The sequence below is a fragment of the Saccopteryx bilineata genome, chromosome 4 (genome assembly GCF_036850765.1).
Source record: "Saccopteryx bilineata isolate mSacBil1 chromosome 4, mSacBil1_pri_phased_curated, whole genome shotgun sequence".
Taxonomy (NCBI): Eukaryota; Metazoa; Chordata; class Mammalia; order Chiroptera; family Emballonuridae; genus Saccopteryx; species Saccopteryx bilineata.
Genome location: NC_089493.1, coordinates 191,367,900 through 191,394,002, shown reverse-complemented (window position 1 = coordinate 191,394,002; position 26,103 = coordinate 191,367,900). Strand labels below are relative to the sequence as shown.

The following is a 26,103-nucleotide window of genomic DNA, read 5'->3' as shown; positions in this document are numbered from 1 at the left end:
CCCAGCAGTCCCTCTGCCCCCAAAACTCAAAAACACTGGTACATAAAGACACATGCACCACCACAATCACTGCAGCAGTATTCACAGTGGCCAAGACACGGAAACAACCAAAGTGTCCCCTGATAGAGGACTGGGTAAAGAAGACGTGGTACATATATACAATGGAATACTGCTCAGCCATAAGAAATGATGGCATAGTGTCATTTACGACAACGTGGATAGACCTCGAGAACATTATACTGAGTGAAATAAGTAAATCAGAAAAAACTAAGAGCTGTATGATTTCACACATAGGTGGGATATAAAACTGAGACTCATGGACATAGATAAAAGTGAAGTGGTTACCAGGGGGAGGGGGATGTGAGAGAGGGGGTGGGGGGGAGGGTTTGGGGGAAAGGGCGTAATGAAGGAAAAATATAAGGTGACAGAAAATGATTTGACTTTGGGTGATGGGTAGATAATGTAATCGACAGTTCAAATACTATAGAAATGTTTACCTAAAACCTATGTCACTCTGTTAAATTTAATTTTCTAAATAAAATTTTTAAAAAGAATTTAAAAAAATAACAAAGAAAGAAGGAAAGAAATAAGAACCTTGACTTGAGCCGTTTGTCACACATGTATTAGGTGACTGTCATGGTCCAGGCTCTGGAACAGAAGACATGCAAAGGATAAATACAGAAGGACAGTCAATCTACTGATCTGTTCACATGGTTTAGAGCAGCATTTCCCAGAGCGTGGTCCACAGACCTCCCATCAGCATTCCTGCTCTGAACAGCAGAAAATCAGACATATACGCACTCTGAGCAGACTGAGGGCAAGAAGTCTAGGGCCTGACACTGTCCCCAGGGTATGGCGGGAGTTGTGGAAAAGGAGAGACAGGAAGTGGGCCACTGAGAGCTATAACGTTCTTTCTGACAGATAGGTCATGTCTTTCCTCCACCCAGAGGAGAGCTACTGAGCCTGCAAGAGGTCTAAGCTCTCGGCAAGAAGGAAATGCACGAAGAAATCAGACCCTACCACGCCCCCTTAGTTGGACCCTCCTGCACCAGACCAACTCCCCTCCCTAGAATTGGCCAACAGAGCAAAAGCCCGTTCAATTTGTGAGTTCTGAACACAGAATTATTCTCTGTGGCAACTCCGATACTGGCAATGGGAAATGACGCTCTGTCCTGTTTATACAACAGCCGCTGATAGATAGTGACTTCATAGTTAGATATTTATGAGAGGTTTCATTTCAAATAATATAGTTTTGGCCTGTGGCGATGCAGAGGCTCTTACCCATTATTACCGAGAAGCGAAATCTTCAGGATATTGTAACTCTAACTGCAGGGTCTGTGTGATCTACTCGGAAGAACTGGAGAAGTTAATACTTCTCAAAGCAATGAAAGCTTTATTATGAAAAGTCTCATTAGGAAGTTATCTGTCCCTAAAACATATAGGTTATCAGAAGGTCAGGTATAAAAAAAAAAACACAGCAACTTTTCATATTTTGCTTTCCCCTTATGACTTCTATCACATAACAAGGTAATTAAAAAGAAACAAGGACCCCAGCTTTCCACGACAGAAACCAGACACCTGGCCATGACCTCCAGCCAGGTCCCAGCTCTAAAGTGAGCTGGTGACATCCTTCTTTGGTGTTGCAGGACAATGGCCTTTGCTGGGTTGGGTAATGAGGCCTCTGCTAACGTAGTGCTGTCCAAGACCTAGAAACTGTCATCAAGCCTTGTGTGTCCTGTGTCCCCAGTGGTATAAGAAGACTAGCCCGTGCTAACATCACCTGGGCATGGCTGCCACAGTCTGTGGGTTTAATCTTTGTCATATTATGGGAGAGCCTTGGCAGCTGAGGAAGGGACTGGGTCCGGGGAAGGTGGGTGGGTAGGGGGATACAAAGACCCTTGAAGGATGGGCGTGGGGAATGAGCAGGGAACACCATGTCACTGCAGCTCTTCTCAAAGGGATGCCCGATGGCACAAATGGGCCCGAGTCACAGAGGCTCCCTTGGTTTGGGGAAGACAGAATAAAAGCTAAGGTGGTTGGGGAAAAATTGGGCAAGAAATAAGAGTGATAGATAACTTAGCAGAGGGGTTCAATTTGTGTGTGTGTGTGTGTGTGTGTGTAATGCAGGAAATGTGAGCAGGACCCATCGTTGATTCATGCTGTCCCTTATCCCTGCCTAAAATTTATACGTTGAAGTCCTAACTCTCAGAACCTCAGAGCAGCACTTCTATTTGGAGATAGGGTCTCTAAGGAGATGATCAAATTCAAATTAGGTCATTCAGGTGGGCCCTAGTCCAGTGACGGGTGTCCTTATAAGAAGAGGAGATTAGAACACAGACATGTACAGAGGGAAGTTCATGGGAGGACAGGGGGAGAAGTCGGCATCTACAAGCCAACGAGAGAGGCCTCAGAAGATACCAAGCCTGTGACCAGCTTGATCGTGAACGTCCAGCCTCTGGAATGGTGAAAAGACCAATTTTCTGTTGGATAAGCCATCACGTCTGGGGCACTATACTGTGTGGCAGCCCTAGGAAATTAATGCAGCCAGTGAAGTCATTCGGAGCAGCTAGGAGGAGAAAGGCAGCCTCTAATGCACAACTGTGGATCAGCATCCACAATGTAGTTCTTTTCAAAGCGTGAACCCCAAAGCGGGGAGCGCGACCTTCTCCCGTGCGTGGGCTCTTCTGCGAGCTGCACCAGACTTCAGCTGCAGATCCTGCTCTTGGGGGCCCCAGGCATCCCTTACCCGGGTTTACATCCTTTTATCTTGATGACAAGATAAAGGGGCATCTGCGTTTTTCTCTCGGATTACGCCGTAAGTGAAGCGACTGAACGAAGGGCTAGCAGAGAGGATTTCCTGGGGCAGCAGGCCTGCGGAGAGGCGGTCCCCGTTTCAGTAGCCAGCCTGCTACTTTATTTCCAGTCATCCTATATTGGACAATTTTTATTTTGCAGAGTTTGGGAATGGTGGAAATGAGAGCTATGATTTTATTATGTAAAAATGAGGAAGGATGGGATGTGTGCTTTCTGCCCTTGGATAGCTTTGGCTAGAGCCCTGGCTCTCTACCCTGTTACTAGTTAGTTGAGTGACCCTACTTAACCTCTTTGAACCTTATATCCCTCTCTGTAAAAGAGGAAAACATCTTTATAGGCTTGAATAATACAAAATGGGCCGTATACTGAACACCGTACCTGGCATATTATTGCATGTTCAATAAGAACAGAAATTCTGGACACTCCAACCTCATCCTCCTAACAGCACCGAGTTCCTACTTCAACAGGCAGGAGAAATCAAACGGGTTCGATTTGGGGCTGCCCGACTAGACTCCACGTTAGCTATGCCCAAACAAGAACATCTGTTCTTGAAAGTCGAAACGCAGTGCTTGATATCCACGCTTTGTTTTTAAGGTTTTTCTTTAAATCAAGAAGTGCAGAGCTGTTAGGTGCCAACAAAAACCAGTTAAACCAGAAACCGTGGTTGGGGTTTTTTGTTTGTTTTAGGAATCGTGTATTTTATTTTTATAATAAAAATAGCTCTTATTGAACATGCAATAATATGCCAGGTACGGTGTTCAGTATACGGCCCATTTTGTATTATTCAAGCCTGTAAAGATGTTTTCCTCTTTTACAGAGAGGGATATAAGGTTCAAAGAGGTTAAGTAGGGTCACTCAACTAACTAGTAACAGGGTAGAGAGCCAGGGCTATCACCAAAGCTAACCAAGGGCAGAGCCACAGGTCCTGACCTCTCCAGGGCACTGCTCCTATTTCTCACAGGGTCCGCTTGTTTCTTCTCATCAGCCTTCTGAACAATCAGCTTTAGAGATAGAAAGTTCAGTGGCCACCCCCGAGGTAGGAAGGCGAAAGAGACGTGTTCTCATTGCCGCGCGCATCTGTTTTAACTCCTGTTAGCGTCTAACTCGTATCCTGGAGCCTTCCCACTACTTGTCACACGAAGGAAGTAGACGGGAGGAGATTTGACAGGGGGTGGTGAACACACCACCAGTGATCTTTCATATAATTGTACACCTAAAACCTACATAATTATTATTATGCAGTGTCATTCCAATAAGTTCAAATTTTTTAAAAAAGGAAAAGAAAAAAGAGGGAGGCAGAATGGGTCCTGAGACCAAACAAATCCTGGTTCAAACCTCAGCTCTGCCACTTACTAACTATAACCTGAGCTGGGAAATCTCATCCAATCATTGTTTTTCTTATCTGCAAAATGGGTTAACAGCTTCTTCCTTATAGCGCTGCTGTCAGAGGGTTGACAGCACAGGTTAGAGGCGTGGCGATGACTGGCACTTAATAAACTGTAACTATGGATTAGCATTTAGACACCATGAACACCCTGTCTTTTTATGTGACTCATAACATCAAGTCTATAGAAACTATCTGGGAAGAAGCAAAATGAGAAAATCCCTGATGGGCTGCCTTGTGGTGATTATTCGAAATATTTTCCCCCAGAAGAATGAATAAAAGTTATTTTAAGCCTACATCCTATTAGGAAAACATTATAAAACTCTGAGCAGACAACAGTGATGTGGATAGTAAGTACAGCGCTTATGAAACCACTGTATGCTTTTCTGCTAAAGCTATAACTTAATTGCCCTTAATGTACTCTCTTGGTTAATACGGCAAGCAAATGGGGACAATTTGAAATACCTCTATTAGCATGTACAGTGTCAGAACATACAACTTGCCATTACAAATGCACAAGATTCATTGCAACGGAAGGCTTTCCTTATACATACAAAGAAATGTTTGAGACAGGTCGCCTGTGGAGTGCTGAGAAGACCCACGATCCGCGATCTTTCACCTCTGCAGAAATGAAATAGGATTGTCTCGCTGTGTTCCAGGAGCAGCGAGCAAGTCAGAGATCTGTTTCGGGGGCAGGAGGCCAGCTTTTGTGAACTCCTCTGGCGGGGCTTTTAGAAGGAACTGGTGAAAGGCTAGTTCCTGTTTGTGAAAAGATGACTTTAAAAAAGTCCTTTCTGGGTACTGGCTGGTTAACTTAGTCGGAGGGTTGTTCCAAAATGCCAAGGTCGCAGGTTTGATCCCTGGTCAGGGCATGTCCAGGGAGGGAGCAACCAGTGGACACACAACTAAATGGAACATCAAATGAATGCTTCCTGCCTGACCTGTGGTGGCGCAGTGGATAAAGCTTCGACCTGGAAATGCTGAGGTCGCCGGTTCGAAACCCTGGGCTTGCCTGGTCAAGGCACATATGGGAGTTGATGCTTCCAGCTCCTCCCCCCCTTCTCTCTCTCTGTCTCTCTCCTCTCTCTCTCTCTCTCTCTCTCTCTCTCTGTCTCTCCCTCTCCTCTCTAAAATGAATAAATTTTTAAAAAAATGAATGCTTCCCTCTCTCTCTCCGTTCCTCTCTGTCTTCCTAAAATCAATCAAAAAAAATTTTTTTAAAGTCCTTTCTGGGGAAGAGTGATCTGATTTGGTAGCAAAGGTGCCAGCGATCCCTCCACGTTGAACCTCTACCACTTGATTTTGTGGGTAGCTAATGTGCTATGTTGATTTCACAGTTCCACGTATTTATGGTTTTCTTCATATAATGCTTAAATGGGGCTTCAGGGAAGGCATTTCCTTTTAAACTTTTTTTTTTTCAATCACAAATATAATCGAACCATACAACTACATTCTGCCTCTTTTCGTAAACCCCATTCCTATTGGAAACATTTTGTTAAAAGCTCGGATGATCAAACCCATAGAAACTAAACTGTGAGAAGTATCCTAATGGGAAAAAGAATGAGAGCCTATGGCACAGGGGGTTGGGGGTTCTAGAAAAGAGATGGTCTTCCACAGCCATGGTTTATTTCTGAAAGAAAGGGTAAAGGCATACATTTATTTTCAAAGGAAGCTGAAGACTAAGAGATGGCAAGCTGCTTTAAAATGACCGAGACTGAACTGGAAGCCTCGATGATGGTACACTCGTCCACCACCCCTTACGATGCTGTTGTCTGAGCCTGGCCGAGAAGCAGGGAGAGACACACACTTGTGCCTCTTATTTTAGGGCCGGAGTAGCTGGACTTGGAAATGACAGTTCACCTGCTGCCTGAACATAGGTTCTGTAACAAGTCCCATTGTTATCAGAAAGTCGGGACACAGGGCCAGCATCTCCTGCTCATGCAAGATGAGCCACTCGAAGCAGTTCTGATAGAAGGGTCAGGGATTTCAGCGTGGCCATGCTTCCTACTGCTAAGCCACGTGTTCCTGGGAAATGCAGTCCATTATCTAATTAATGAGCATCATTCCTTGTCATTGGAGCATGGGATAAGAACTCCTCTTGGAAGGATGCAGGGGTCTGCTACAAGAGTAGCAGATAGAGAAAGAGTAGCAGATAGAAACGGACTCCTTGCTACAAGTCTTCATGGTCAACAGTCCACACTCAGACTCAGAGAATAAGTAAAAAAAAATACAATGAAACAAAACAACTCCCATTTCTATCCCTGGAAGAGCTTTGGTAATGTTGAGGGTTAATGTGTGTAGAATAGTAAAGGGATACGACCTGTCAAACGGGGAGTCCTTCCAGTTTGGGGAACCCATTGTATCTAAGAACCAAGAGGTTTATGTGAGAGGTTATTGATCCACTAAATTTTTCTTCACTTACATCTGACTATTCCATGGTGGGACTTATTGGAATTTAGGGACAATTCTGTTGTAGGTAGCATTAAATACAGTATTAAAAACCCATCCTGGTGTTCAGTTAGTGCAGTGACTTCCAGGAAACTGATGGAGGCCCACATTTCATTTTAATCAAAAACAAAAACTAGAAAATGTTGCTCCCTAAATGGGAACAGTGAGTTTTCTAAGCACTGCAGAGATTTAATAAATATCATGTATGATTAATTCAGATACAACCCCTGCCACTTGAGGGTTACTCAGTACATATAATGGCCTCCTTCTCATTTTTTTTAATATGAGGTAAATGCAGACCAGGGAGCCACTGAGCAGTCAGCCAACCCTGAGTACGTTTGTAATCTTGGACTCCATAGGGATGTCTTTTGTAAAGATAAAGAAGGAACGGGTTGATGTCTCTATTACAAGATTCTGTAATGCTAGGACTTCTACGAGCTTAAATGATGGTTGGGGGTCCATTCTTTGAGAAGAAATGCGAAATTGTTATTTTAGTTACTTGTAGCAGCATTGCGTTAGGATGCACACTTGGCTTAGCCTACCATATACGTCCTTGTCTTGTTCTGTTGAACTCCTATGGCATGCAAATTATTCAACGTACTCTTAAAAATACATGTAGTAGGCCCAGTAAAATACATTGGCTAGCATGAAAATCAAAGGAAATAGTAGTTTGGAATACCGATCGACGTTACTAGGGTTTCGAATTGTGAAATAGTCAACAATCCTTCCCATCTTATCTCGGAAGACAAACTTGAACTTGTCACTGGTTTTCATAGTCAAGTTGCTATAGTCGACGTTATCACCAGAAATTTCAATGGTGGCAAAGCTGATCTTGCGTTTAAAGCTGGAGATGGAGCTGTTGATGATGTTAGTGATATTGACTTCTTCCACTTCCTTCGGCATCTCCTAGTTCATAGACAATGCAGTTAGTTGCAAGACTTGACTCAGCAAAATAAATAAGTGAGTATTTATGTACTTCAAGGCTTAAGTATTGCATAATTAGGTTTAACAGAGAGTGGCGCTGAGTGCATCAGAAATTGGCTGGTAAGCCAGTCTTGGCAGTCCTGCTCTCCTGTTTGTAGGCACTGATTCCCAGTCATCCGCTGGTATAATGGGAAGAATTACTATTGCTCGCTCTAGCCATGGGGAGCTGTGTGCTAAATGCTCAATTCACAGGCTTTGAAGTTAGCTGGCCAGAGTTCAAATCCCATTCTGTCTCTCACTCTTGTGAAATTTTAGTCACCTTAATCCCTTTAAAACTTGCTTTCCTTGCCTGCAAAACGGTAATGATATGAATACCTGCCTCATGAGTCTGAAGGGCAGATTAAATGGTGTAAATGATGTAAAGCATTCAGTAGGTGTTCGATGAATTCCATTCTGTTCCTGGGATGGGGGAGTTATTGATCATGAGAGATACTAGAAATCAGCAGTGTCCTGAGGTCTCTGCCACACAAGTAGAAACAGTGGTGCTCCCTGAAATTCCAGGGAGTTGCCATTCTCCAACATGCTGTGGCGACACAGGATGTGGGGGACGTAGTGAAGTCAGAGAGGATCGAGTTTGGATCCTTGGCCAAGCCATTGACTAGATGTGGAGTCTTAGATGAGCTACCTCATTTTGCAATGGAGCAGGTTCCTAAACAGTAAAATTGGGATACTAACGGTACCCATCTGAGTGGCTGCTGGGTGGACTAAACGAGATGCTGACAAGCTGTTTGGCAAATAGCAAGTACTCTGGATGAAACTATTAGTGCACACACAGCCAAGTAAGGACTTTCTGGTGTCTTCAGGGAAGGCTCTCAGTAATTCCCTAATTCCCTTGTGCCTGTGACCAAATGCAGATTCTTTTTGTAATTAACCACTGTCCCCGTAAGAAAGACTATAGAGAATAAAATAAGTAAGATCCATGTTCTTATTTGGCTGCTGCATTTGATCAGTTGCCTTGGTTACTTGGGTAATACGACTGTGTGAAACATTGTTCACAATGGTCGAACACCAGGGGGAAGGCAGCCGGGTCTTCGGGGTATTCTGATTCTTCACTTCCTCACCCTGAGATCCTGTGTAGCCCTAGCACTTGACTACAGGTGGGCACCTCTTCTGTATTAGTCTCTATCCTTTGTTTGCTTGCTAGCATGAGCTTTCATATGCCAATGTCTACCAAGTTGGGCTTCCAAAGGATCCCTGGGTTCCATGGGTCTGTAGAGAATGAGAGTTAAGAGCATGGCCTATTACCTACCACCAAGTGGGAATAACAGATGAGTGTCAGGCTTTGGAGCCGAGGAGATTTAGGTTCAAATCCCAGCTCTACCTCTGACTATCTGTGTGCCCTGGGAAAGGTCACTTACCCTTCCTGTACCTCAGATTCCACAACAATAGAAATGGAAATAGCCTTACTGGGTTGCTATGAGCATTTCTGTTACTGTGTCTGGCACATGTGAGTGCTCGATAGGTAACAGTCATTATTATTATTCTGAGAGCTGGACCATGTTTCCAATCAGCAGAAAAATATGCTCATCAAGAAATTTACCACACTTTGATTTTTTCATATACTTTCCAGTACACCATGATTTGTTAAATTTGAGAAAACAAGAAATGCAACAAAAGAAATTAAATAGCAAAATACATATTAATCTGAAACTCATATGTAGCTGATCATACTTGGTTTAATATTGGGTTTTTCATGGATGCTTGTTCTTGCAGTTGAGATTTTGTGTTGCATACAGATAACACAGTTCTTATTTTCTGCTGGGAAATTAAACGTATTAATATCTCATAGTATTTGATGAAAAGAACAGTTGTTATTTTTTTTTTCCTTCAAAAAGCATCACGACTTCCAGAAGCTCTTACCTGAACAAGGATGAGAATCACTGCGGCAAAGTGAATGGCTGCGGGGGCAGGAACCAGGTCAAGGTCATGGCACAAGTGATGCAGACGTATTTCACATAGAGGGCCCTCAAAATTCTTACCCTGTCTTTGGCTGCCATCTGCTGTAAGGAGCTGTAGTGGGCGACTGCGTATTCCAGCAGGGCCCCAAACACGAAGCTGAAGCAGATCCCCAGGTACACGTCGATGGCTTTAATGAAGCAGACGGTGTTGGGAAGGGAAGTGCGGGACCCGATCATCAGTGTGGTCATGGACAATACGGTGGTCACCCCTAGGAAAACAGGTAGGCAACGTTCCCACGTCAGTGGCCAGTGAACCTTCCACCGATCCCTGGAACGCCGTCTCCATTCAGGACTTGGCAAGGTGGGGACAGGGCTCAGACATGGAACATGGCTCATTTTGAAAACCCTGCAGCCTTCCGGAGCAGGGTTGACTTGTCTGTTCTGTACAGATACAAGTGATAGGGTTTTCTAAATGTTTCACCTTCTGTCTTCTCATTGGAGGGGTGTGTGTGTGTGTGTGTGTGTCTAGTATGCAAAATAAGGAACAGGAGACCATCCAATCACAATATTCCCTGATCTACCACTGTTAAACTTACGTTTCAAAATGCACTACTCCTAGAGTTGTCTGGCTCTCCTTTCCTTCCTCTCTGTCAAGAATCTCTCTAGCAGCCAACTCCTAGAGCTGTCCTGTGGGTATCAGTGAAAACGACCGTAGAAGAAACAGAGGAGTGGGAAGGAGAGAATAACCAGTTCTTAGAAAACTTTGGTGGGAGCCGCTCACCGATGCAGGTTCTCGCAGGAACCGAATCCAGGGAGATCCAAAACGAAACCCAGGATAACACCACCAGGAAAGTGGACGGGACGTAGGTTTCCAAAATGAAATACAGGACATTCCTCCGAAGCTCGAACTGCAAGACCAACCGCGTATAATTGCCTGAGAGGGTCAACAAGAGGCAGGAAGTCATGTCTGCTCTGGCTGCACAGAGTGGTTTCCCCACAGAGTGTTTGATTTAGTGATATTCACACAGAGCCGTTGGTTATTCACCAAAACCTAGCTCATCACGAACTGTCACCACAGTTCTCACAAAAGAAAATGTTGTTGTGCAGAGTGGGGAGTCCAGGGGTACTGATTTTCCCCGCCCACAATCCTCTTCCCGGGCTTTTCGCTGTCATACTACACTTGCAGCATCGTAACTGCTGGTGTCCTGTCATCTACCTCACCAGGCTGGGTGTGGCGCAGGTAAAGGTGCCAATCCCAAACCCCACCACCCCACCACGCTGCGGAGGGGTCCCTGCACCCCACAGGGATCAAGTGGAGAAGGGATGACTTTTCTGACTCAGCCGTTTCGCTTTTGCACAATTCATCCCACGAGTTACCTGTTTCCTGCTGCGATCGGGTGACTAAGGTGAAATACCGCTGTATGGTGTACTGAGCCAGCCGCAGGTTTTCCAGCCCACGCACGGAGTCGTTTCCGCGCAACCAGCTGAACTCCACGTCGTTCCCATCGTAGCCCCCTGGCGAGGGAAACAGAGCCCGGGTCAGCGCAAGGAGGGAGCGCCTTGAACTGGGCTGGACGGTGCCGCGTGCCCTGGAGACGGCGGTGGCTCTCTCTTGAAGGCGCCAAGTCCCAGGATGGTTCCGTGTAGAACTTGGCACCATTTCTCAAGTGTTAACTGCTGCGTCTACTCAGAATGCGACGACCTGTGAGGGCCGTGTGCCTTCAATCGAGAACCGGTTCAGTGCCAAGTCTAGACCTGGTAGATGCTAAGCCTCCACAAATGGCTGCTCTCATTAGTTAAGTATTTACTGAACACATATCTGTGAACACACATTCTGTGCTAGAGTGTCTTCCAGGGCTGTCTGACGCCTCCGACAGTGTTCCCAGGACTTTACAATGGATCTTTTATATTTCCATGGTGGCAAAAAAATGCAAAAAGCAAAAATCCTGCAGCCAGCCACTTTATTGGTGTCTATAAACAGGCATTTTGATAAACCTCAAAGCAGTTTTATCTATAGCGTTGATAACAGTAGTAATAGCTGCCTTTTATCAAACATTTATATTAAGTCCTTTACACATTAAGTCTCTAATGTGCTCACAAACTTGCAAGGTAGACATTTCTATTTTATTTCTTTTTTCACATTAAAATTTTAAACTTTTTTATTGATAAATTTTAGAGAGAGATCAAGAGAGAAAAGGAGGAGGAAGAGATTAGGGGAGGGGTTGAGAGAGAGAGAGAGAGGAAGCATTCATTTGTTGTTCTATTTATTTATGTATTTACTGGTTGCTTCCCAATGTGCCCTGACTAGGGATCAAACCTGCAACTTTGGGGATCAAACCCGCAGCCTTGACATTTCAAGATGATGCTCTAACTGGCTGAGCGAACCGGCAGGGCCTTTTGTTACTTTTTTTCAATTGCAGTTGACTTTCAGTGCTATATGAGTTTCAGGTATACAGTATAGTGGTTAGACATTTATATAATTTACAAAGTGATTCCTCACAAGAGATCTAGTACCTGCTTGGCACTATATATACTTACTTCAGTCTTCAGTGTTGTTGACTATATTCCCTATGCTGTGCTTTTTATACTTTCTGAAATTGGGATTGATCTTATAGTTGAGATATATATTATAGACATAATATATGGTACACACATTCATACACACACACACACACACACACACACACACACACACACTACCATTTGACCCAGCATTCACTCCTAAGTATCTGTCCAAGAGAAATCAAATCATGTCCACAAGGAGACTTGTACACAAATGTTCAGAGCAGCATTACTCATCATAGCTGAGAGGCAGAAACAAGCCAGAGGGCCTTGTACTGCTTGTACACTTCTGTGTGTTATAACGAGGAATAAAGCAGTAAAAAGGAACAAGGTACTCATTCATGCGCCAGCATGTACAGACCGCAGAAACATCGGAGCCAAATGCAAAAGACCACATGTTGTATTAATCCTGTTTATAGGAAAGATCCCCCAAAGGCAAATTCACAGAGACAGAAAGATTAGCAGTAGCCTGGGGGCTGGTGGTGGCAATGGAAGTGACTGTCAATGGGCACAAGGGGTCTCTGTGGGTGACAAAAATATTCTCACAATATTATTTTCCTACTCCAGGTCTAGAGATGTTAGTTCTACTTACCCAAAGCCACACAACCAGGGATGGGAAAAGCCCAGTGATGCTGGTACCTATGCTCTTAAGCAGGGGTCCCCAAACTACGGCCCGCGGGCCACATGCGACCCCCTTAGGCCATTTATCCAGCCCCCGCTGCACTTCCGGAAGGGGCAACTCTTTCATTGGTGGTCAATGAAAGGAGCACATTGACCATCTCATTAGCCAAAAGCAGGCCCATAGTTCCCATTGAAATACTGTAAATCAGTTTCTTGATTTAAATTTACTTGTTTTTTATTTTAAATATTGTATTTGTTCCCGTTTTGTTTTTTTACTTTAAAATAAGATATGTGCAGTGTGCATAGGGATTTGTTCATAGTTTTTTTTTATAGTCCGGCCCTCCAACGGTCTGAGGGACAGTGAACTGGCCCCCTGTGTAAAAAGTTTGGGGACCCCTGCTCTTAAGCATGGAGCTACTGCCTTCATATTCTCAGGCGACTGGGAGTAGGATGGCAGTGCTGGGACCACCTTCTGCGGAGTCTCAGCTATGGTACCCACTGTCTGGAAGCAGTTACCTCCCCTCCAAGGGCAGGGAAATAGTCATGAGCTCTTAGAGGATTTCCAGATAAAAATTGCGGATTTTCCTTTGGAAGCACCCCCAAACTTACTGAAATAGTCTTGTCCAAATAAGCCTAGGATCCCAAAGAAAGAAAAAAAAATCTAAAAATGTGAGTCCTATAAGCTCCTACTTGGACAGTTTGCTTTGTGGGATGGTATCAATTCTTTTCTAGGAATGGCGTTCAGGGAAAAAAACCTGAATTGGTCAGGTTTCTCTACCCGGGTAACTGCTAATAAGCGTTCAGCGATAGCTTCCTGTGCTCACTGGGGGTGGTGTTTGCGCAAGCAGACTGCTGAAGTTTCCAGGAGAATCTCACTCCCGGGATTTGACATGAGGACAGCCAGGCGCGGAGGGCAAGTACTTTCGCCATGTGGGGTTGAAAGTTGAGTGCTCATCTTGATAACCTCAGGTTGTCTTCTGTCCCCAAACGGCTGTACTGCTTCAAGAAGGTTATGCATGCATTTAATCAATAAGGTAATTAATCTGCCTGTCCGAGTCTTTCATTAAATGCCTGCCTCTGAAAAATGACTGTTGCTTTTATAACAGTCGTGTTCTTTGACGTTGGCCACTCGTGTCCTCATGTAAGAGGTGCCCAGCGGTCTCCAGCGCTTGACTAGCTTTTCCTCCTCACACAGTTATGCCTTGATTCCTTCATGATGCCTATCTGTGGCACTGTTTTCGCTGGGACAGTGGTCACAGGTGCCACTTCCTCGAGTTTGGTGGGCACGTCAGAATAGTGTACTAGGGAACAACAGCGATACTCAACAATGCCATGTGACACACGTCAACGCCGAGCAGGTGCTCATTCGTCATGAGCAGGTCCCCAGGTTGCACGTCAGATGCCCATGGACTGGCATTACTGGGGTAAGCTGTATACACATCAGACAACTTTCAGAAGTTGAAAGCAGCTGGGCAATAAATGTCTGGGATTGTTCTGTAGATTTGCCATTTCTAATCTCTGCTGTGCTGTTCTCTTTGGCTTCTGGGCTTTAGCAGATTCTGAGTCTCATTCCCTAGTCCTGTTGACCGCCATTTCCTTGGCTGTCTCGTCCACTCTTAGGTGGAAATATTCGATTTCAGTGCACAATAGTCCTCCCCCAAAGATGTAATGGTGGAAGGTTTGTCTCTGAGCAGTCTCTAAACCTCTCTGGACATACAGCCAGAAGGGCCAAATCTGGTCCTTCATTAACCGTCAAGAAAAGAAAAGCTACCACGTAATGGACTCACTTGGTGAATGCACTGATCTAAGTCACTGAAGAAAAGCATGTCAGGGGCCTGCAGGATGTATACTCACAGCTTTCCAGTTGCAACTGGCATGTCTGTGTGTCCATGGGGTATTTAGACAGGTCCATGTTACATGTGACAGTCGTTGTGATTCTAAGGAAGGAAGAATAGGTTCAAAAGAGTGTTACGAGGATGCGATAGGACGTCTAGGCGTCCCAAGAGGACTTTCACCTGGAGTCTCACAGTGCATGTGTGACTCCACATTCAATGCATTCCTGAGATTTTTCTGGGCTAAGCAACACCTGTGAGACAGTTAAAATCTGGGGTCCAGAACTCAGGAAGTTGGAATGTTGCCTATTCAGAAGCAAACTGGCGACAATATTGCAGAACAGAATCCCTCTTTGGCTTGTCTGAGATGCTTTTTGCACCTAGTTTTAAATTTTCATCTTCATGACAAACCGTGAGAAGCGACGACACAAACCTTGAGAACGAGACCACAGACTTAGGGGCTCACTTAGGCTCCCATAGCTCTCAGTGGCTGAGCTGGGGCTGGAGCCTGGGTAGCAGAGGGCACAGCTCTCAAGGTCCCCGCTCGCCAGAAGGGGGTCAGCACGCAGAGGAAGTAGAGGGCTTAGAAGGGCGCCAGGTACTGTGGCTTTTAAGGACCAACATCCAGAGATGTCCAGCTAACCATCGGCTACGCCCTCACAGTGGAGACTTTAACTGGCATACCTTCATCTCCCTTTTTTCTTCAGTGTCACCCATTTTTATTAAGAACCTTTATTTCTTAAGCACTGTGCTGGGTGCCTGGGAAAGTGGAAATGATTGCAGCACGGCGCCCCCTCCTGTAAGGGAGACGGAGAATAACAACAGCTGCAATGTACGGGGACCGTGAAGCCAGTCTCCGGGGCTCGCGGCTTTGTGTGCTCCTCACTGAGCTTCCATGACGGCTTTCTGAGGTTGGAACCACGATTACGGCGTTCTCCTTTTGCCGCTGGGGAAACTGAGGCTCACAGAATCAAATAGCTTGCCTTAAGGTCGCAGAGCAGGGACCAAGCAGGGACTTGCCCCCAGGTCTGCCTGACTCGAGTGCCAGGCTTTTAACCATCGTCCACTAGCTGAGAGGCGGATTCTGGGCCACGATACGGACAGACACACACGCGCACACACACGTACACACCCGCACGTGCACGCACATCTACGCCGGGGAACCCGGGGAAGGTGACACTAATGCCGATTTGAATCAGGGTCGAGGGAGAGGTCTCCCTAAGCTTCTTGAAAGAGGAGCTGGGGTTTTAGCTCATCTTTGCAAAATTCAGTGCAGACAAGGAGAATCGGAAGAATAACCCAGAAATTCATTGTATGGGTTTAGGCCAGTCTTTGTGTTATAGCTCCAGCCTCTTAATTGGGATTGAAGATTAGCCCCACGAGCGTCTGGCCCCCGGTACTTCTCCCCAGGTCCCTGGGAGCACTCGGTTTGCACAGGGAGGGATGCCCCCAGCCGCCCTGCAGGGACTGCCTCATGCAGCACTATAGAGCACCTTCGCTGTTCCAACAACTAGTGGCTTGATGAACGATTGGTTGGGAGGGTCTTCGGGCCTCAGAAATTCAGAGGAGGGGCAAAGGAAAGCCCATGGCTGCAGGCGGCAGAGGCCTTGGGGCCCCACACTCGGATTCTCTGTACAGAAATGACTGGGACACTTAGAGATGCATGCTGGGCAACCCAGGCCCACGTGCCCATGAAAAGGCCCAGTATGGACCCTCTGTTTGCTCTTGCTGCCCCCTATCTTCTTCCCTGGCTAACTTCCTTTGCTCTGCAGGGCTCAGCTCGGAGCCCTCTGAAAGCACCCTCTCACAGCACCCTAGACCACGTCCCTACCCAGCTCAGGCCCCCAGTGCCCCGGACTTCCTTTGCTCATGTGTCTGTGTCTGGATGACATCTTTCCCCCTCCGGATCCTCAGTGTCCAGCATGGGGCCTGGCACCGAGCAGTCATTCTGTAGATGCTGTTGTACCAAACTGGATGGAGAGAGGGCCCTTCTGGCGCGGGGACAAGGATGGAAGAAGCCAGGAGCACGAGAAGAAGGACCTCAGCATGGCGATGTCAGTGCTGGTCCGAACGACTCCAGGTGAATCTCTGCCTCTTCTTCCGCCTGTCCCCCCTTCCCACCCTGAGGTCAGAGGGGCGCCATTACCTGAGGGCATACAGGACTGTGCCGTTGGAGAAGAGGCGGATGAGCCTGTTCCCCACGGTGACTTCATGGAGGAAGGACTTCTTGGACTCCACAATGTAAGTGTCCGGCACCCACAGGAACTCCACGAGGCGCGCGTCCAGAGTGACACTCCGGTTGCCTTCGAACACCAGCCGCTGGTCCGTCCAGCGCTGCCTGAGATAGATGGTGGCTGTGTAGTCCTGGGGGGGCGGGGGACAGGGGACAAATGGGTGACCAGAGAACGATTCCGAAACCAGAAGGGGTCGAGTCTTACTCCCCTCCCAACCGCCACGTAGGTCACGTGCATGGCTCTACGGTAGCAGACACCGGTGAAGAAAGTTTGTCTCGGGGTGGTGGCCCACAGCCGCAAGGGAACAGAGATAATCCTCCCACGGGCAAAGGGAAACCCGCAGGAACAGGCTCAGGGCCGCAACTCCCTTGGCCTTGATCACAAAGGCCCCGCTGAATTGTTGAAGGTTTTCGTGAGTTAAGTCCTCGGCTGGTCTAGGGCTGACCCTGAGTGCACGGTGGGGCCACTTGGCAGACTGCCTTTAGAGTCAACTTATCTTCTATAACGGGTTCTCTTCGGGGAGAGGACGGCTGGAGCAGTTCTGTGATTGTCCGTTTACCTCAGCTTGTCCCTGGTCCCGTGAGGGGCCACGTGCTAGGCGGGCTTCCCCGTGACCCGTCTGTTCTTTGCCCTGACTTTTACCCCCTCACTGAATGTACCCACTCCACTCCCTCACGCCTCCCCGCTTGCCTTCGACTCCACCTTCCTCCAGATACTTGATAGTCCTTAGAACTGTTGTGCAAGAATCTTCCAGTGACTTGAGTTTGGGGCTAGGTCCCTCCCATCTGCCTTTTCACATGTCCCCATGAAAACCCCAGGAGAGGGACCCCTCGGGTGGCCACACTTACCATGTTACTCTCCGAAATACTGGAAATACTCGCGATGTCCAGAGTCAGGGCTATCTGAACGGGTTCTCCTAAGATTGAAGGAAAAAGGAAGGCTAATATAGAAACACTAACAAAAGATTTCCTAACACTACAATAGCATTATTTATTTATTTATTCATTTTTAGAGAGGAGAGAGACAGGGAGAGAGAAGAGAGAGAGACAGAGAGAGAGAAGGGGGGAGGAGCTGGAAGCATCAGCTCCCATATGTGCCTTGACCAGGCAAGCCCAGGGTTTCGAACTGGCAACCTCATCATTTCCAGGTCAACGCTTTATCCAATGCGCCATCACAGGTCAGGCCAATAGCATATTTTTGAAGAAAAAAAAAATTAGAAAATTACGAAAGTAATACTTGCCTGTTAGAAAAATTTAAAGGCTCTAGAAGTATATAAAGTACAAGTTTAATCTCTCTCCTCCCCTCTCAGGAGGAAACACTGTGTAGGCTGTGCCTCCCTTTTGTATGAAAAAAAAAAAGCACAAATACATAGTTAGCCTAATATAAGAGAGACCACACTATATTCATTAGTGCATATTTTAAAGGATAGCTTGGTGTTTCCTGCTTCATAGCTGGAGGATTTTTTCCTGTGGTGCTTGCAAGAGACCAATTATTTGGAAGGCAATTGAGATTTGGGAATTCGTGCAGGATCTCTCTTTCCCCCGCCCTCAGCTAAGTAAATTTACCACCAGATGGCATTGAAGACTGCTCACGGGTGGGCTCTTGCTCACCTATGAGACATTTCCCCCTCCTCCTTGACTCTTCAGGAACCCTGAATTATTCAGAATTCCAGAACCTTCCCGACTTGGTCTGGTGGGTAGATCTTAGGCCTCAACCCTGAAGTTCTGGCAGATGGGCCGAATTCCTAGAGGGCCAGTCCTGGCTTTTGAAATGGAGTCATGGGAGCTGCCGTGACTGGAAGCCGGGAGTTTCCTCCTAGGACTGAATGTGGAAGGGAAGCCCCGTAGTATGAAAGATGTGAGTCTGAGCTCAGCTTGGTGACCTGGGAAAAGGCAGCAAACCTGTCAGAACTGCATGCACTTTTCTCACCAGTAGGCGAGGATCTCGCCAAAGGACAAGGGCGCCCTCGGGTGACGGAGAGGTCACAGGAGCTGAGGCGTGTGCTGGCTGCTTTGCACAAGCAGGGGGGACAAGGCGGAACGTGTCTAAAAACCCTGGGCATCCCGCAGGTACTCAGCAATGGTTTATCTGCTCAAGCTCCCAGCAGGGAGTCTGTCACATATAATAACAGGCTCTCTCGGTAAATGGCATTCCTCTTCCCTCCCCCCCCCCCCCTTGCTAATTCTGGAAAAGAAGCAGGTTTACAGACCAGGTTAATAGATGCAATAGCACTCCCTCGCAATAAACACCCGGAGTGCCTCAGGGGCCCGTGCCAGAGCGTTAACCTGGGAGAGGAGAGGCGGGACTCCAGGGAAGCTTTACGAACTTCTCAGCAGTGGGACATGCATGACCTTTGGTGGCGCAGTGGATAAAATGTCGACCTGGAACGCTGAGGTTGCTGGTTTGAAACCCTGGGCTTGCCCAGTCAAGGCACATAGGGGAGTTGATGCTTCCTGCCCCCTCCTCTTCTCTCTCTCCCCTCAGAATGAATTAAAATGAATTAAACAACAACAACTTCTAATCAGTGGGACTCAAGACAAAGTGACCTAATTATCCACAGAGGAAACCCAAGCCATAGAATACAGGTAGGAATTTGGAAATGGAGTTTTAGAGCCAATGCAATTAAAAAACCCAACAACAACGAAGTTAATCCTTGCTGTTCATCCTTCGTAGAAAAAAGGAGATCTTTGGGGGCAGGCCCTGGAAGGGGCTGAAGGAGTGTGAAGCTAGGCGGCTTTCTACCCCTCCAGACAGCATGGTGCAGGGCCAGGAAGGGAAGCTTGGAGTCAGTGTTTGGATCCCATGCCAGCCACTTCATAGCTGTGTGACCATGAGCAAGTTGCTAAACCTCTCTGTGCCAGTTTCTCACCTGGAAAATAGAACCACTAGTGCCTACCAGCAAGGGTTAGCTGGAAAGGTTATAGGATCTGTTTTCAGTGCCTGGAGCCCAGCGGGCAGTGGGTCTGTGTGAGTTGCCTGCGTTCCCTGGGGCACATGGAGAATGGAAATCACACGAGAGCTCCAGCCCCACTGGGTTCTTGTTTAGTTTGCTTCTAGATGGTCTGGTCCAGGCCCGGCCTCCGTTGGTGCTTTTGTGGGTGAGAGCTTGCTCTTCCTTCCCTGTAAGTTATGAAAGTAAGCTATGCCACCAGAGAGCAGCTCTGTCCTAGGAAAGAGGTCAGAGCCCATTCCTGGGTAGTGTTCACGAGGGCCTGCCTTGCAGACTTGTGCTCTGTCTAGCTAGCTCAGTCCCTGAAAAATCCTATGGAGGTCATGTATTTTAAGGACCTCGGGGTTCTAGAACCTAGGTGGACAGACATTACAGAGAGATCAATGATCCCTATGTGGGCCTCCAGGTCGCCACATGAAAATAGGTTCCTTTAGGAGTCAAAGTGCCAAAAGGGACTAAAAGGGGGTTGGGGGCTGTTTTTTGACTGAGGACCCCTGGTCCCATTTTCACCCTCGGGGGATCTGGGCATCATGTCCCCTTGGGTCCACTCCAGGTTCAGAATGAGCACCTTACCCAAGGACCCTATGTCTTTTTTTTTTCTTTTATTAATTTTAATGTGGTGACATTGATAAATCAGGGTACATATGTTCAGAGAGAACGTCTCCAGGTTATTTTGACGGACCCTATGTCTTGCCGGCCAGTGAGCAGACAACAAGAAGGGCAGTGTCCTGGCCTAACTGGGAATGTAGGAGGCAGAAAACTGATGGGGGGACGTGCCCAGGGGGTGCAGACCCGCATGCTTGCTGTTCATGTTCACCTGGGCCTGGGAAAAGCAGGAGAGGTTGAAGGCCCCTCGGCCCTTTAACATAAGGGCCTCAAATTCCGACGGTGTGGCCGCGAACATGTGTCTCTGATCTCCTACTGTTGGGGGTGTAATTGACCGAGGGTCCCCAGCTGCTGTGCTCTAAAATCCATGACCACATTCGTTCTGAGGCTACCCTTCCGTGGCCTGCACCCCACCAGTGACTGAGGGCGGCGGGGGCCTAAGATAGCCCTGTCCCGGCAGGCACAGAGATGGGTGACTCCTGATAGGAACTTAAGCTCACAGACCCCCTGGTAGCCTTTCCAAGCACACAGGAATGCCACTGCTGACTAAGCATGCTCCACTCAACCTCCCTCCCCTCCCTCTCTCCTTCCCTGCCCCCAGGTCAGACCTGTATTGCCAGCTGAGGACCCTTCAGTGGCAGTGACAGTATCACCAGGTAATAATGGCTATGACTTGGAGACATGTTCAAAATAAAGTGTGAAGAAAGGGGGTGAGGCCTGGAGGAATCAGGGACGGCTTCTCGGAGGAGGAAGCCTTTGCTCTGAGACATGAAAGAAAATTGGCGTTTCACTAGGAAGTCAAGTTAGAAGAAGCCTTTCTTGGCAGATTAAATGGCTGCAGCAAAGGCATGGGGCCAGTGAGGCCAGGAACATTTGGGGCACACTTGTGTGGAGTTCGTAGGGGATGAAGATGGGGGCGATAGGTCTGGCAGACAGATGGAGGCTGGGCTGGGAAGGGCCATGCAAAGGGCCCGGGCCCCTGTGTTGATGCTGCTGGGATTCTGAGCAGGCTAAGGACCCAGGCAGGTGATTCAAGCACAGAACAGAGGTAGCCGTGAGGGGGCAGGCTGAAGGCAGGAAGACCAGGTGGAACAGTGCTGGGAAGCTGGGCTGGGAAGGGCCGTGCAAAGGGCCCGGGGCCCTGTGTTGATGCTGCTGGGATTCTGAGCAGGCTAAGGACCCAGGCAGGTGATTCAAGCACAGAACAGAGGTAGCCCTGAGGGGGCAGGCTGAAGGCAGGAAGAGCAGGCGGAACAGTGCTGGGGAGGCCAGTTCCTTGAATAATGACCCTGGAAGAGGGGGAGAGGGGAGATGGTACGTGAGAGGTTGTCGGGAGGCTCTAGTAACCCCCCAGCGGGAAAGAGGACTTCTTTATCCTGCAGGTGGAGAGGCAGAGCGCTTTCTCCAAGGCAGCGTGAGAAATGATCGGCGGCTGTGCTCATCCATCACTGCCAGCCCATAGCAGGCTGCAGCTCGTCGGAAAGTGGAGTCGGCGAAACCTCCCGGCACCCTCCTCCACCCCTGTCCTTGGAATGGATGTCCTGGACCAGAAAGGATGACCTACCGCCAAAATTGGGCCGGAGAAATTTGTTATATCCGACAGTGAGATTCTCAAAGCCAGGCAGGGAGAGCTTGTCGCCTCGGCTGACCTCCGCGTTGAACCGAGTGCCCTGGACGCACATCCTGGAAAAGAAAACAGGGTTCGTGCACATGCTCGTTTCCGTGGGGATAGCGTGTGCACGGATGCGAGCTGTGTCTGCATGGATGTGCGTGTGCCCACGTACCAGCGGTGACTTTCCCAGAGAGAAATCTCTTCGTTTTCAGCTGCTGAGAGGATATGTGCCCATCCCACTCCGTTGTATTGCCCATTTGCCACCCTGTGGCCATTTGGGACCCCTCCAGGTGTGTTCCCCCAAAACCACAAGGGGTTTGTCTATTTATGACCCTTGTGGAAGCCTGAGTTCTCCGGATAGAATAAATGGCAGGAAGCTGCGCTGTCCAGGGGCACGGGGGGGGGGGGTGATGCGTGGGTAAGGAGGCGGGAAGGCCCCCCGACTCTCTCACCACATGCGCACACACAGAGCAGTTCTGACCAAGGCCAGCGTGGGGCAGCAATGCTCACCTTCCGGCGAAGAGACTCAGACACATGAGGGTCAAGGGGAGACCGTGTCTCATGTTGAGGATCGGCGTGTGTAGACAGGAGCCTCAGGGGGAGTCACCTGGGGAAACAGGCGGGCAGGCAGGTGGCAAATTAGTCCCAAAGCTCGCTCCCTCTACGCCCGGCTTCTCTGCCCGTGCGTGGACCGTCAGCTGCGGCATTTTCTCACCATGTGCGGGGAGCAGCCCCTTTTCACACCTTTAGCTCACAGCTCCTGAAGAATGACTTCATTGTGGAGGAACTGCGTTTGAAATCCAACCCCAAAGAAGGGCCGAGACTTTGTTTAGAGAATTGCTCACCAGCGGCACCAGAAATGCAGCTGGTCCATCCTGTCCTTAGCCCCAAGACCGTCTAAGCCTAAGGTGACTGGTCCTTGTCCTGACTTTGCCAGGAAGGATACCCCCCCCTGAAACTACACACTACCCCGATGGTGCGAGGGGTTCCCTTGTTTATCTGAGGGTCTAGGCCTGGGAAGCAGGTCATGTAGACAGGAAGAGAAAACTTCCTGAGGCCCTCCCATGTGTCAAAGACCGAGTTAGGTATTTTCCTCCAGACCGTCTGCCCGGTCCGCATGATGGCCTAGGGAGGTGGGCGAGTTAATCCCTCTACAGACACACCTCACCTTACCGAGCGTCATGGGTGTTGTCTTATTTACAAACGGAAGGCCAGACCTTCCAGCAGGAAAAAGACTGTGACTCGTTTTATCGCAATTCTAGCATTATGGAGGCGGTCTGGACCCAAACTCTGAGCATCTCCCAGGTGTGCCTGGATCGCTAGGAGGGAACAGAGGCTCGTGACCCTCTGTCACGTGCTAGTGAATGTCAGAGGAAAGTTAGACTCCAGGGCTGGCTGCCTCCTTTGTGGCCCAGGCCACTGGCTGCTTTCCCAGCCTCCAGGACCTGGTCCTGGGATGCCCTGGATGCCCTGGAGCCCTGGTATGGGTGAGCATCGTGTGTGGTGCGGACTGTCTAGGTAGGCATGGCCCCATCTCCTTGGCTCTGGGAGCTGCCATCAGGTGTCCCTCTGAGACAGCAGCAGGCAGCCAGTCAGGCAAGCCTGTGACAAGCCATGGTCATACCAGAGACAGCGGAGTGAGGATTGTTAGGTGGGGCTCAGGCCCACTTCCAGGCAGGTCCCGGGTGGATCATCTATCCTCTGTGGTGACCGCTGTGAACCAGGCCACTTTCTAGAATCTAGCCATTCTGGGACTTAGGGTGATTAATTAATTAGTTAATTAATTCAGCCATCAATTAATATTATTTTACCTACAAAAATACATGCTCACTGGAGAAATAAAACCCAGATAGAAATGTATAAAGTTGGCCCTGGCCGGTTGGCTCAGCGGTAGAGCGTCGGCCTAGCGTGCGGAGGACCCGGGTTCGATTCCCAGCCAGGGCACACAGGAGAAGCGCCCATTTGCTTCTCCACCCCTCCGCCGCGCTTTCCTCTCTGTCTCTCTCTTCCCCTCCCGCAGCCAAGGCTCCATTGGAGCAAAGATGGCCCGGGCGCTGGGGATGGCTCTGTGGCCTCTGCCTCAGGCGCTAGAGTGGCTCTGGTCGCAAGATGGCGACGCCCCGGAGGGGCAGAGCATCGCCCCCTGGGGGCAGAGCGTCGCCCCATGGTGGGCGTGCCGGGTGGATCCCGGTCGGGCGCATGCGGGAGTCTGTCTGACTGTCTCTCCCTGTTTCCAGCTTCAGAAAAATGCAAAAAAAAAAAAAAAAAAAAAAAGGAATGTATAAAGTTAAAAGTGCAAGTCTCAGTTCATCAATGCACGTTCATTGATTTCACAAACGACAGTGAGAAGGCTGGGCATGTGTGGGGCCAATATTGCTGTGACCCAAAAACTTCTTTAAAAATTAAAGTCTGTTAAAAAAAATCTAAGTCCCTCCCTCATTTCTTCTCTCCTAGTCTCATGCCTCCAAGACAACCACTGTTAATGGTTGTTTTATCTCTGCATCCACACATATCTTTGCGCAAGAAAAAAAATCAAGCAGTAAAAGTGGGGTGACAGCATGCAGTATTTTGCTATTCACTTTTTTTTTGCTTACTAATGACAGCAAACATTTAAAAAATACCTCAATGCACGCTAGCACTGTGCTAAGAACCTCTCTCAAACTCTGCAACAACTCTTTGAGGTCATTATTACCATTCTCTTCATTTTCCAGTGAAAGAGCTGAGGCTTAGCAAGGATAACAACAGTTGCAGGGCTGCACAGGAGGTGCGGGGCAGAACGGAATCCCAGCAATTTTAACCACTGGACCACGACACATGCTCCTTCCCAATGTCAGCGACACTGTCCCATGAGATCAATGTAGCAACATGTATCTAGCACGTTTCCTATTTATGAATCCTCAGTTAATTTCAAAGTTTCTACTGTCACAAAGCCACATACGTAAGCTCCGATAATTCCGAACTCCACCATGTTTCTCTTACCCCAGCCCTTTCCTTCTCGCTGATCAAAAAGACCAGCTATAGACAAAACATTATCAATCCATCAGCGATCATATTCACACCTCCCTGCTGTCCATTTCCCCAATCCCTGTCTGGGCCCCATCCCAGCATCAAGTGTAAGAGGGCCCGTGGAGTGACTCCCACACCTTCCTCCATCCCTTCATTTAACTTTCCAAAGACTCAACAACTTCTTCCTATGAAGGAGGCATTGCCATAACAGAGCTTTGGATTCAGACACACCTGAGTCCTTTAACCTCTCAGAGACTTGGTTTTCCCATCTGACAAGTGGGAAGAGAAAGGACTCGATAAACATTAGTTTTCATTCTCCTCTCCCTCTGGTGTCTTCCATGGGGACTTCAGGGATCCCAACATGACCCCGAGAACCCAAAGCTCAAACTCTTCCTCGTATAGCCACATGCTGCCACCCAGGGACTGAGCTGGCTGGAGTGTCAGTTTGAGGGTCCTTGGTTTGGCATCACCTCAGAAAGGACAGGACTTCAGAGTCTCCTAGGTGGCTGATGGCACCTCTCTCTGATCGGCTCTGAGAAGGGGAGGTAATTCTGGTTTGTGTGGGTTTCCACTCCGGTTCCCAGAATCTCCATCACCTCAGCACCGTGAACCCCAGACTTCTCTCTATGCCGACACTGCTTCCCTGTTATTGGTCACATCAACACAGACAGGACCATTGCTGGGATGCAGTGGGGAAGCCCCAATTAGATCGAGACAAGGAGAGGCATTCTTACCATCGGTCCTCCTTAAAATAATCACAGGTCAAACTGTGCCGTGTGTGCACCTGCGGGCAGCACAGGATGGGGGGGAGGGGGACTCTGGTGGCTCAAGTGTCAGACAGAAGAAGTCTGATACAAAGTAGGTGCCCGGCAGATTCCAGGCCCTGCCCCCTGCCCTCAGTCCCAGCAGGCTTGTGTTTGGAACTGCCTCCCACTCCTTCCTCCAAGCACCACGAGGGCTCTGCAGTTCCCTTACCAGGATGCTGTGTTAGCCAGGTCCTTCGGGCCTTCAGGGAGGGCTTTCAGGCAGGGCATGGTCTTCTGGGTCCCCGACATGCCCCCCATCCTCAGCCCTGACCCCTTGGATGCCAGCAAACAGTCGCTTGCTGATGGAGAGTGGCTCTCTCCTTGGGAAACACTGAGCTGCAGGATC

At 48.4% G+C, this 26,103-nt stretch overlaps 1 protein-coding gene across 2 annotated transcripts; it reads right to left on the bottom strand.

Moving 5' to 3' along the window:
* Positions 1-1,341: 1,341 nt before the first annotated feature.
* GABRP (gamma-aminobutyric acid type A receptor subunit pi) lies at positions 1,342-26,103 on the bottom strand. 2 transcript variants are annotated; one of them, XM_066273250.1, is made up of 10 exons: positions 25,927-26,103; positions 22,456-22,552; positions 21,898-22,016; positions 17,626-17,693; positions 16,690-16,907; positions 14,566-14,648; positions 10,906-11,043; positions 10,310-10,462; positions 9,610-9,797; positions 1,342-7,552 (listed from the first exon to the last, which is right to left on the bottom strand). In XM_066273250.1, the coding sequence occupies exons 2-10, from the start codon at positions 22,506-22,508 to the stop codon at positions 7,250-7,252; spliced, it is 1,323 nt and encodes a 440-aa protein (XP_066129347.1). In that variant the 5' UTR covers positions 22,509-22,552; positions 25,927-26,103; the 3' UTR covers positions 1,342-7,249. The 2 variants fall into 2 exon arrangements, with proteins under 2 accessions (XP_066129347.1, XP_066129348.1); XM_066273251.1 differs by lacking the exon at positions 1,342-7,552 and adding an exon at positions 9,493-9,528.